General features: G+C 42.3%; 1 protein-coding gene across 2 annotated transcripts in view; it reads left to right on the top strand.

Annotated features, from left to right (window-relative positions):
- Positions 1-12,945, top strand: part of LOC310878129 (inositol-tetrakisphosphate 1-kinase-like) — a 44,169-nt gene that overhangs the window by 25,206 nt on the left and 6,018 nt on the right. The window contains exons 6-10 of one of the 2 annotated variants that reach the window (XM_083792261.1): positions 9,058-9,156; positions 9,633-9,673; positions 10,157-10,322; positions 12,061-12,099; positions 12,811-12,878. In XM_083792261.1, the coding sequence (XP_083648387.1) occupies positions 9,058-9,156; positions 9,633-9,673; positions 10,157-10,322; positions 12,061-12,099; positions 12,811-12,878 (413 nt within the window). The remainder of the gene's footprint in view (positions 1-9,057; positions 9,157-9,632; positions 9,674-10,156; positions 10,323-12,060; positions 12,100-12,810; positions 12,879-12,945) is intronic. The other variant, XM_083792262.1, reaches the window with a different exon arrangement.

Here is a 12,945-nt window from a genome sequence, read left to right on the forward strand (position 1 = left end):
CCTGGAAGCGAAGCCGTGGAATGATGACAGGACGTTAGCAACGGGAGCACATCTCCTCTCCTCCCCCCACGCACTCTAAACACACCTGTGACTCATTCCGCTATTCATTTACCGCCGTACATGGCAGGGAGTGTAAACCCTGGAATTATTACTTCACTTTGTGTGTGTGTGCGTGCGTGCGACCCGTGCGTGTGTGAGATCAGAGCTGTTTCACAATGACAGCAGTGTCAGTAATTTCTTAAAATGGAACTGCACATTTTCTTTTTCTTAAAAAAAAAATCCAAACAGATGATGAAAGTTATGTAAGAAAGACCATAAGCTACATTCCTGTGTGTGACTGTATTTGTGGTTTAAAGAGGAAAGTAGCTTGGTTGTTGCATTTAAAAGAAGCACACTCTGAGCTTAAACGTAACCACTAAGCCCCCGAACCAAATTACCGGCTCTACAAGCTTGCACCACATCATATTGCTTTTTTTTTTTTTTTTTTATGTTATTAAATATTTTCAACTTTCACCAACATTGGGATGCCAAAGAAATCTCTCAAGACATATTTTGCCATACTGCTGCCATAAACATGTAATGATGATGTTAGTAGGAATAAACATAGAAGCTCCCGAGAGGAAGTGGACTAAGAAAGGGGCGGAGCCAAACCGAGGATCTGGTTTACACACAAAATAATCTCACTGACATTTCAGGCTGGTTCAACTAGAAGAATGAAGGGGCATCATGTACGTTCAGCCAACCATGATGTGCAGGGTAGTGGTGACGGACTAGCAGTTGAATTTAATGATGTGGCCAACAAACTTATTTTATTTGTATTTGGAATAAAGTTATCTGGCAATAATATGTTCATGATTCCACATCTAGGTGTGTCTGTATTGTTGAAAATCATACCTTCTTGATTTCTAAATACTCTGGTATAATGTAATACCTTGATACCGCCCAAGCCTAAAGCCTATATAATCCAAGATCACATCACCACCAGTGGAGAGGAGGGGGAAAATGGTGTGTGACCCGGGATTAAGGTTTTAGCGTGTTTCTTTTTAATCAACAAAAAAGCTCTGGCAATCTTTCAGAAGAGAGACTTACAGTTCATGATGAAGCAAGGGGTGGTAGCCATTGAGCACAGGTTTTCAACCAGAGGTCCGGGTAGTAGGGTACCACTGAGGGGGGTTCCAGGGGTCCCCAGCTAAATGATGGAGATTTGGTTCAGAAGTTTAACAATGATGTAACTCTCGAGAGCGTAAAATGAAACCAAATGAACCTGGTTTAATTTTACGCTCTCAAGAGTTAAAGATCTATAATGGTCCATTTGGTTACCAATTACTTTATTTACAAGAAGTCTACACACTTAGAACATTTGCACGAATTGTTATTTTGATCAACGATTGCCTGTCATCTCTCCTATGTAGGACAAAACCTTATCCAACGGCAACACAATCATGTAAATATATAAGTGGTTGGATCTGAGAGGCTAAATCTCAATCAAATGGTGGTCCGTGGCTCAAATGCAGAATAAATAATGGACCTTGATATGAAATGGGTTGAAAACCACTGGCATAGAGAGAGGGTGGAAAGTCCACACAGCACACTATACTCTCTCTGGCACAGCCACTTCCTCCTGCTTATCAGCAGAGCTCACAGAGAGCTGGAGTAGCCCCAGCTGCCAAGGCAACCCAGCACTAAAAGCCAAAGAGAGCCTGCCATGCTCAGCAGCCTGAAAGAGGCTCAGAATAGCACTCAATGGAAGGAAGCACTCGAGATGTGCTTGTGCACTTTTTCAGCAAAAACAAACCTCTCTCTCTCTCTCTCTCGTTCTGGTTTCATGATGTAATGTAGCCTCGGCTCTGGTGAATTTAGCTATTCTCTCGATTGTTTAAATGAATCTAAACATAAGACGGAGAATTAAGTCAACCTTAACCCATTCTGACCTGAGATCAGATTCTAAAAATGTCTTCTACATCCTACATCGATTTTTCTAAAATAGCAGACCTACAAGCTCGTAGCGCGCCACTCGTGGCGCGCTACTTCAATAGCTAAAGCACAACATAATGCTAACACCAAAAGGGGTTCCCGCCTAAAATGGGTTAATGGTCTGTTTAATAGTGAACAGTCAGACAGGGCTATGGCTAACACTAATGGATTAGTTCTGGACATAGCTGCTCCAATGCGTGATTCATAGTTCCGTTCTCTCCCTGGAACTATGCGGTGCTGCGCCGTTGTCCAACTTGGTTTTGTGTTTCCCCTGTGAAACAGAGCAAGGTAGCTGTTTAGATAAGGTGATGGAATCTACTGGTTTCTGTTTATACACAAGCTCCGATATCTTGGACTGTTTTTATAGATGGCAACAGTCGTCAAGGTGTCTGAAAGTGCACTAACTCTCTCTTTGTCTCTCCAACAAGCGTATTCTTTTCAAACCCGGAAGAGGGGGGGATGCCCATAAATAAAGACAGATTCCTTGAGATCAGACCTAAAGACTCTTAAGTTACCGTATTTGTATAGCCAGATTGTGTTGACTCCTTTATTAGGATGGGAAGCATGTGGTGCCTTGTGAGTTCATTAATCTATTGGTCTAACCATAGTTCAGACATGACCAACAATAATAAGATTCTCAGCTTTGCAATCGATAGTCAAGCAAAGGTACAAGCGCATTAAACAGCCCATGACAGCCGTGAAACTCATCCAACTCATCCAAGTCATCCGAGTCTAAAAAAAAAAAAACTACAATTGGTTGCCTAGTTTGAATAAAAGCTTTTCTCCTGGGATATGGGAACTGGGAGCCGCTAAGGGTCTTAAGCCTCTGATACCTTACACCTTGCCTTCGATCTCTTATTATTAATTCATTATTTATGCGTCTTTGTTTTGCTTGAATTTATTGTGGGATTTGTTTTTGGAGTCAAACAAAGATTATGTAGATTTTACCAATATTGTGTGTACTAGTATATAAGTGATCAGATCTGTGAATTCAGACAGATTGTCAACCTATCTTCATTGGTTGCTGTGACACATTGTGAAGAGTTATTTCCGGCGATCGACACCATCGCTGATATTGTCCGTGCGAAATATACCAGAAATATATTTGTTTAATAATGAGGGTTTTTGGCTAACGCATCGCAAATCACAGAGGTGCCCACTGCCCATAGGAATCAATGTACTTTGGATTGACTCGCATACATTCATGACAGAGCTACAGTATGTGGAAACCAAGAACAATCAGAATCAGCTTTATCGTCACATCACAGGTTAAAAACTGTGAAATTTGTTTTTGTGCAAGTTCTATCTTTTTATTTCCATAAGCCTCTCATCTTAAACAATGCTAAAGCACCTACAGTACTTGACTGTCATGCTGCCCTGTGTGACCCTGCATTGTCTAACTTGTTAGGTGATGAACATCACCTAGGTGATGCAGATGAACGTCAATCACCTAACCTCAGAAAACAATCTAAACATTTTTTTTCCCTCCTTGGAGCGTAAGGTCCTTACATATTGGGAATTATGGGTTTTCTTACAAGACCTGCAGTGTTGGGAGTTCAATTTAAAATATTGAAAACACTGCTGATGTGCCTTGGACTGACATGAGAAGAGGATGCTGGAGTTTCTAGGAAACGGGCTCTAAATAGCCCAAAACTTCCACCCAAGCAGCCACATGCTTTTCTGAAACTTGGTTGCAGTGCAGGACTGCAGGTCACCGTTAGTGTGGCATTGTACCAATGGGCCATGGTGTTCTCTACCACCAAGCCTCTCATGAAGATGCCTTTTATCCAGTCCGTTCCACAACACCAGGCCAGTCAACTGCAGATAAAGTGTGTGTATGTTTATTGTGACTGTAAAATATTCTCGGCACCGCTGGGTCTACCAACAGACTGTGGTGTTTAGACAGGGCCGGAGATTGATCCCTTCCCCAAGTGTCAACCAGAGCCAAGCATGGACAGACACTGAGGCAAGCTTGGACAAATGTGTCTTATCTGCCATTCCCTTCTCTCCGAGTCTGTAGACATGAATCCTTAAACCCATACCGTTTTGATATGTTTCCTTTGACAAGAATTAGAAGTATTTAGAAAGCTATTGTTTGACAGAGTTTTAAATCCATCTGTCTTTAGGGAACTGGTGATGATGTAACGGGGAGACGTTTCGCTCCGGCTTGTTTTACTTGAAGGGCATTAGGCAGGTATTTGTATCCTTGTAAATAAAATACTGTGCTCGGTAAGATCCTCAGTATTAATTTAACTCTGAGTGTAAAATGCCCCCTAATGGAAGGGACCATTTGGGATTTCACAGAGTGGATGAAGCTAGTGTGAAGCCTAGTGTAGTGGTGAATGAAGGCTCAGAGGCTGCAGTGTGTAAACAATGATAGTGCTGAAGCTTTGAGCCACAACTTGCTAGGCTTACAATACATTCATTGGCTTTTATTATTATTATTATTAGATGGGAAACTGAGGTCAGAGAGAAGGGAAACATTACGTGATTGGGATTTCTAGGGTCATCACGACTCACAAGGTGCATGTGGTCCATGTTAATAAAGGGGGGGGGGGATTATGAGAGTATGTCAAATCATAAAATGATATGAATGACTCTGTAAGTAAAAAAAAAACTTTGGTCCATTAAAAGAGCACGCACACATATATGCGTGCGTACGTACATACGTACGTACATACATAGTACGTACCGTACATACATACATAGTCAGACATACATACTAGAGATGTCCCGATACTGTATCGGTATCGTAAAAGTATCGGATCGGCCCTTATTTGGTCTGACATATCATATCGGTATCGGCAAATATGCCCGTCTAACCACAGATCCGACACAGGGCTATGGCAGGTAAATAAAATGTTGTGGCATGTGGAGTTTGCTTTCGAGTTGTCCAAACTGCAAGTGCACAAGATATATATATATATATATATATATATATATATGAGATAGATAGCTATAAACACTATTCCCAGTCGGTGGACTTCAAAATAAGATTTTATTATATATTCTCTGGTATTCGGTATCGGCTAACACAGAAATTGTGGGATCGGAAAGGAAAAGAGTGGGACATCCGTAGTACATACATGCATGCAGTTAAAGTGGCACCGAAAAGGTGTAGGCTGAAGCCAAGGGAAGGCTTATATTGGGTTAAAAAGGACCTAAAGACGTGTATACACGTCCGAGGCACCCCGCAGGTTTTAATTGAGGACGTGTAACGTCCTTTGCATTGTGTGTGTGTGTGTGTGTGTGTGTGTGTGTGTGTGTGTGTGTGTGTGTGTGTCATGCACATCCAGGTGGGGGAGGTGCTGGTAGGCAAGGTGTAAATGCAGGCCAAAGAGAACTTCCCCAGGGAAAGCAAGGGACCGCACACTCCAAAGACTCAGGACAAGATGATTTACTTATGCTTCTTTTTTTTTTTTGCACAGCGCGTTCCGCCGTCTGGCTTCGTCAGGTGCTTGCATATATATATATATATAAGATAAAAAAAGAATATATATATATATATATATTCTTTTATTAAATATACCAGAAATTTGCAGACATTTTAAGCTATTTGGAATGGGGGTTACTTTAAGCCAGGGAAGCAAGTTTGGCATCGGGCCATTTTTTCTTCGAAGGCATTAGAATGATTAGATGGTGAGCCAGTACATATAATCAAAGGCTAATTTAAGAAATTGATAGTTTAAAAATGTTACTGGAACTCCATGACAGACTGCCGTATAAGACATACATTTCTGATGAGAATCATGGATCAAATTAAACGAGCTGCAGGTGGCATAATAAACTGTAAATTAGTTGAATTTATGGACTGTGGATGGGGAGACAAACTCATTCTAAATGAGACAGCTCCATGCAGGCATTATAGGCTGAACCCCTTTTTGTAACTGTACCCTTCAGGACGGGAACCCATTTGGTACAGTAAATATATATGTACACTACAGTAAATAGCAACTTAAATGTTTTCTAATTCTTTGCGGCCGTTGCTAGGCAACGCCTTGCTCAGTACTTCCGGACATTTTGCGTGCGCGCGCAGCCATTCACTTCCTTGTTTACGGGCCGACAAAACTAGCCATGTCTGAATATATGGCTCTGTCCATGGTTTTGATCAGAATGCCGATGTTCTCTTAATTTCTGACTTAACCAAGCATCTCGTTTGGAATATTAACGCTTCTAAAGAGAGATCTGACTTATTAGCGCGAGGTAGTATTGGAACATTATACCTACAATAAATATACCGTCCCGGTTTTGGGGGGAAATAGAAGGCGGGGCTTTTCAAAGTAAAATCTGCCCATCTGCTTGACACTCCAGCGCCTTTTTATTCTGAAAGATTCCCCGGCAAAAGTAGTGTTAAACATGCACAATACTTTCTTGTGAGAATGGTGTCTGAACATATTGTGCACCGCCTTGCTAATGCTCACCACTAGAGGACTATTATCTGGTGGTCACACACATACTGTAACAGCGTCAGTTAAAACTTTCAACAGCAGCGCTGACGATACCAAAAACTGCTTCCCTGTTGTTGCCAAATATGCCTCTGGTGCTCTCTAGGAATCCCCACAACCTCCCAACCACCAACACAGTCACACCCACCTATACATACAGTTACACACACACACCTCTTGCATCAGCTGTTTATAATGGGGCTTGGCCAGAGCATCACGTTTATTATGTGTATGTATACTGTGCACCCACACTGGACACTATGGCTTGGTCGGCATGCAGATGCCTGTGAGGCCATAGTTAAGCTCTGGAGTCGACAGTGCAGTGTTGCACAGCTAGAGTAACATAATGGAGGCCAAATACAGGCATATGAGATTGTCCTGACCTCAGCACTCAGCGGCCCAGCCACCGCAGAGGCCCACGGAACACAAACGCCGGCATGTCTCCATTGTGTTTTTTTTGTCATTAGCAATTTAGCAGCGCTTGGCCTAAAGCCCACTCGCTGATTTCCTGTGGTGATAATTGCAAACCAGCTGCCTTATCACCCTCTGTCGCCGCTACCGTAGAAGGGAAATTTGCAACGACCCAAACATTAATATACCGTTAGGGCCACAATGGGGGCTGATATGGCGCAATAGAGCTGCAGGATGTTTGGTCTGTTATTTCCTGTGAGGTGAGCCTCTTTTAGGAAGTCTTGCCTTATCATCGTGATTTGACTGACCTGACAGTGCAGCATGTGATGTCAAAACACAATGCAGTAAATCTTGTCCATGAGGCAGAACGTGTCTTGACCTAATTTGCATTTGGCTGACAATACACACACTTGCCCTCAGCACAGACTGTTGTCTTAACACAGTCGCCTGTCTTGTTGAGTTGTCCGCCTGAGCTCCTGAGCTTTGTATTAGTGCAGGTAGCTTGTTGGTCAGGTGGTGTTTACAACCCTAAATGACATCTTGAGCTTGTCTGACTCGTTTGTGGTAGATTTCCCGTGGTATCATGTGTATTCCAGTATTTCGACATTTGTTTGTGCGTGTTTGGGAGGAACCAACAGGGGAGGAGCCAACAGGCCTGGCAGCTTCTCGTGTCTTATGTATTTGAACAAGCCTTTCCCCTCAGAACACCACTGTCTGTTCTCTGATCCAGCCTTGGAAATCACACCTGTGTGAACTGCGCGGTGCAACTATACAGTTATTGATGAGGGCCGGGCCTTAATTATCGGGCCTTAGTTGTCTCCACCAGGCCGAAGGCATGTGGGGAGAGTATGTTTTGCACTCCGTCCGTCCGTGTGTCCGTCCGTTTGTGTGTCCGTCCGTCCGTCCGTGTGTCCGTGAGCAGCTAATCTCGGCCACCGTTAACCCGGTCCATGCCAAATTTTGCACACACACTCCCTGGATGCCAACGATGAACCTCTGCCCCAAACTTTCCAGAACGGCCTGTTATAGCGCCACCAGGAGGCCGCTTTGTGCAAAACAGGTTTTTGCACAGCACACCTACAGATTTTGTCCAAACAAAAAGGAGACATCGAAGAGGAAGGATGGATGGATGGGGAATGATCAACATATGGAATGTCAGAACAGGTTCTGACATATCCATATATGGAGATCTAAGGGTTTGAGGTCAGATGTAGAGTTGCTGACCAATATTGATCAGGGATCTCAATATGGGCTTAATTGCGACAGCAGGTCGCATTTACTGTGACATCAGGGATCTCCTTCCCTGATGTCACGAGACCTGTGTGTGTGTGTGGGGGGGTTTCCCATGTTTGGAGATTTTGAGTGATAGACTGACTCACTGACGAGAAATGCACGATTTCATAGTAAATGCCACCTGCGATCGCAAAAAATATATATTTTTAAATGTAATGGGTGAAAATAGGTACCGGTAAACATTTGCAGAAAATAGCTAGATCTACAAGCCCACAGCCAGTTGCATTGTGGTCCTATGTGTAGATAGAAGGAGGGAACCAAGTATAGACCCCTGGGGGACTCCGGACAACAAGTACAGTAATATAGGGTTAAACTGGTTAAACAGGTCTCAGGTGTACTGTATTTCAGCAGTTGTGATAAGATTAGCCGTTGTTTTTTTGGCCTCAAAGCCGGGAGTATCAAATTTCCTTCTAAATAGTTCTTGATTTTTTTGCATTAACAGGGAGGCTTTATTACTTACTTGAGCAATATTTTCCCCCGTTTGTCAGGAAGAGGGCAGGGTGATTAATGATTATGATGTAAGATGGTTGGGGCATTACAGTTACAAAGTTTGGAAACAGACTGTACACTGACTGACTACCATAATGATTGACTAATGACTCAGATTGGAATAATTGATTGATATCGTTTGTCAGGGGATGGGGTAGCTTTAACTTTCTGGGCAATAAAAATGATGCATTAAAAAAGAAGGGCATTTTGGAAAAGAGAGGCATTTTCAAGTCAATGGCAGTCGGATCAGGCTGATACTTTGCCCAAATATGGAGATGGCTGACATAGTTCTGACGGCTGTCACAGACGTGTGAGATCCAGAGGGAAGCCATGCCATTATTAGACTGTTTTATTCTTCAGTTAATTTAGCTTGTGATTTTGTCTCAACATTCTCCTGGAACCTTCTAATACCCTTTTTTCCGTTCTCTTTAACTGTCTTTAACAGATGAGAGGATTTGTTCTCCTCCGTTCATGGTTCTTAACACAGAGTGTGGTCCAGACACAATGGAGCAGATCAGGATGCATGGACTCAGCTTTCCCTTCAGTAAGTCCTCCGACTCCAATCTAATTCACAGCAGATTGTTAAAGCTGGAATCCTATATTTTATTAATAAAATGTTTTGTTTTGTTAATATAATATAACTAGTACATCTGCAGTGTGTGGCGGTCGTCTCCCTACTCTACCATTGAGAAATTTAGACCCTGGTGTCGGGTGTGGTTAAATCGTCTTTGTTCTGTGGTCAGTGATAGTGTGGCAAACGGCCTTAGTGGGGCCTGTTCTGTTCCCCTGCTTATCATCTCATGACTGCTTGTCAAATGTAGCCAAATGTAGCTTAATTACCTCCTCATATGATGGTGTTGTACGCCAAACAGCAGATCTACAAGCTCACAACGCATCGTAATGCGATACGTTAGCTTGTAGATTTTCCATATTCTTCACTCGACGCCATTGTACGATGCATCGTACGATACACTTCATTACCTAACCTGTTGTTTCCTTCTCGTCTCCTTCCTCGCTCAGTTTGCAAAACACGGGTGGCCCACGGAACCAACTCCCACGAGGTAAGGCAGCAGGCTTCAGGTTCAAAGGTCACTCACACCCTCTGTGGTTACCTTTGTGTAACACTTCAGTCTCATTACTGAGTTACACTTTAACTGCATTGCAAACAAGAAAACCAAACATAAATGCTGAACCTGGTGTGTCTTTGTGTATCGACTCAAATCAATACCTTACTGTTAATCTGAACAAATAGTCGCCCCCTCCCTCTACCACACGCACGGCATTGAATGCAGTAAGTTTCTAATATATCAAATGTAAGTTTACACTTGGAGGTTAATTTGAGTGAGAATTTGAGTTTCTTTAAGATGTGCAATACTGAAATGTTGCTACAATAGTTTACACAACAATAATATAGAAGCAACATACAATTACCGGTATATGTAAAATTAAATAACAAAATAAAATCCATTAGGAACATTATACAATATATATACAATTGGCAACAATAAAATAATAATATGACTAACAGATGATCATGTCCACAGATGTCCATTATCTTCAGCGAGGAGGACCTGAAGGATGTGAGGCCTCCTTGTGTGATCCAGAGCTTCATCAACCACAATGCGGTGCTCTACAAGGTGTTTGTGGTGGGAGACTCGTACAGTGTGGTGGAGAGGCCTTCCCTGAAGAACTTCCCTGCTGGACCAGCAGGTGAGGAAAGGCTGGTGTTCACAGCCGCACAGGCCAGGTTGTACATGATTCACAACGTCTCTGAATTACCCAATAAAAGAGCCCCATAAAACCTTTTTATAGTCACCATGATTGGACCTATTCACCCTCTAAAAGCGTGCAGTAGAGTCCTGTTGGTACACAGTGTCCATGTTGCACACGGTTCCCTTCGTCATTTTAGACGGGTACAGTGTGTCACTGGAGGCTTGGCAGAAAACACCGCCCCATTTGCATGTGCTACCGTAGAGGTCCTCATGCAAACCAGTTCAGAGTCATGGGAGCTGTCTACTTTGCCTAGTAATGTGAAAAGAAAAGAGAATAGGGTCATTCCTCTGATGCCTCAGACTTTGAGAACCATAGAATAGCAAAAGCCCCTGAACACACAGTTACATACCGAAGCATCATGTACGCAGTACGCACAGGTAGCAACCTGTCCGCACATAAAGCATTCCATATTGTCCTCTTTAGCTTAAGCTCTACGTGCTTTTTGTAGCCAGGACATTTAGGGAGAGGCTAGATGAATGAGGCCTGAAGACACAGACAGGTTTAATTTGTGTCAGTAAAGAGCTTTAAAAGCATTTTCTCTATTCAGAGATTAGTAATACTTTTGTCTGTAGCACTCATTCTAAGACTCTCTGATTAAGAGCATTAGCTTAAAGGACCATAATTATTATTGACTACAATTCACCATACTGTATACTTCACATTACTGCCAACCACTTTCCAAAGCATACAGTGGTTTGTTTGGTCTCAGAGAAAGACAATTTAGTAGTTGTTGGGCTATTTGTAATTGTACCTTTGTCTATGTGAAATTTGTTCTCTGCATTTACCCGTCTTAACTATTAGTAGCAGTGGGCACTATTAAAACATCTTAACCCATTTTGGGCGGGAACCCCTTTTGGTGTATCTACAAGCTCATAGCACGGCACCGACTGACATAGAAACATGAGGTTTGTCAAAAAGCTGTTAAGATTTGTAGAATCGTTCCCAGGTCAAAATGGGTTAACTATTAGGAGCAGTGGGCACTATTAAAACATCTTAACTATTAGGAGCAATGGGCACTATTAAAACAGCCCTTGGGGAGCAGTTGGGGGTTAAGTGTTTTGGTCGGGGACACACTTGACAATCGACTTACAGGGATTCTTTTTTAAGCACAAATCGATTTGAAAAGTCTAGCCAAAAATAGTCCCTTCTAGAAAGGATTGATTTACAAAATAAATTAAAATTTTCTTGACTTACTATTACCGTAACTGCATAACTTCGTTTAGCTACAAAATACAAACAAATGTACGGCAACTGTCATCTCTAAAGATGATGCAATTAATAGCAAAATAGCCTATGTGTATGTACGTTATATGTTAGAAGCTGTGAGTAAACAATGATGTGTAGACGTAGTATAAGCTTTTAAATGCCTACTTTGTAAATGGATGGAAGGTCCCCATTCTGCTGCTGTTCTCGTGCGCCCAGCCATGGGTGATGAAGTGCGTCTGGGTTTTTTTGGAAGGGCAGTTGTAGTCCGTCTGCCTGATATACGCTTCATTAGTACACAATACTCTGCACTCAGGCATATATTTGGACAGTGGTGGAATTAACTTCTTCCTTCCAGAACCTCCACTCCACTCACTCTCTATTGCTCTGTAATGTGTTAATCATTACCAAATAGTTAGCGAAGCACACACAAAAACAAGCAATCAATTTTTCTCTTTACATTGTGTCACAGCCGTCATCAGTCTGTCTCGGTTTGGAAGAAAATGCCCTGGTGAGTCACACTTAGTACGGATTAGGCTGTGTGCTGTTTCCTTGTTTGAACATCGCTCACGTGATGCTAATGAGTATATATGTGTATGTGTGATGGACACGGATAAGATGTGATTGCTCACAGCGTGATAACAAGTGTATGTGAATGCTGGATGGTCTTGGGTTCGTCTGGGATTGTAGGTGTAGACCAATCCACGGAGGGCTGCCCTGGGCGCAATCATAACTGCAGTGCCACATTAAGCGCAGCTTGACACCGCAGCATTGATTGCATACAGCTGGCCAACAGGGCACCACTCCGTGGATTCGTCTATAATAATTGCTTGTCCTCCCCTGGTAAATGGGCATTAGTGGCTATACTGTACACACAAAGACGTTTTCTGTTCTGCTGTATTATGGGTGTTAAATTAAATGGGTTACAAATAACACTTGTTTCTTTTGTTCGGGTTCACGTTTGTGGTCGGCATCCAATCAAAACCAAAGTAATTAAACCGAGCCACAAACTCTGTTCAGACTCATTGTTTTGTTTCTTTTCAATTGATAAACAATTCATCATTTGAGCTACATATTAGGTTTTGCTGCCCCCTTGTGCCTGAGATGAGATATGGTCATTGTTGGCATCCAGTCTTGGGAGGCGTCTAAAAACTGTAGCGACAACCTCCTTGATTATTATAATGCAACATATTTATTATGTTTTATCTTTTTTCCATTTCAGACAGGAAAGTCATTTTCTTCAATAGTCACAATGTCTCCAAGCCGGAGTCGTCCTCAGACCTGACGTCTGTAAGTCCAAAACACATTCGTAGTTCAACGCTTAATGTCAGTTAAAACTTAAGTATAATTAATATAA

This window comes from Protomyctophum parallelum (assembly GCF_964188405.1).
Source record: "Protomyctophum parallelum genome assembly, chromosome: 20".
NCBI classification, from domain to species: domain Eukaryota; kingdom Metazoa; phylum Chordata; class Actinopteri; order Myctophiformes; family Myctophidae; genus Protomyctophum; species Protomyctophum parallelum.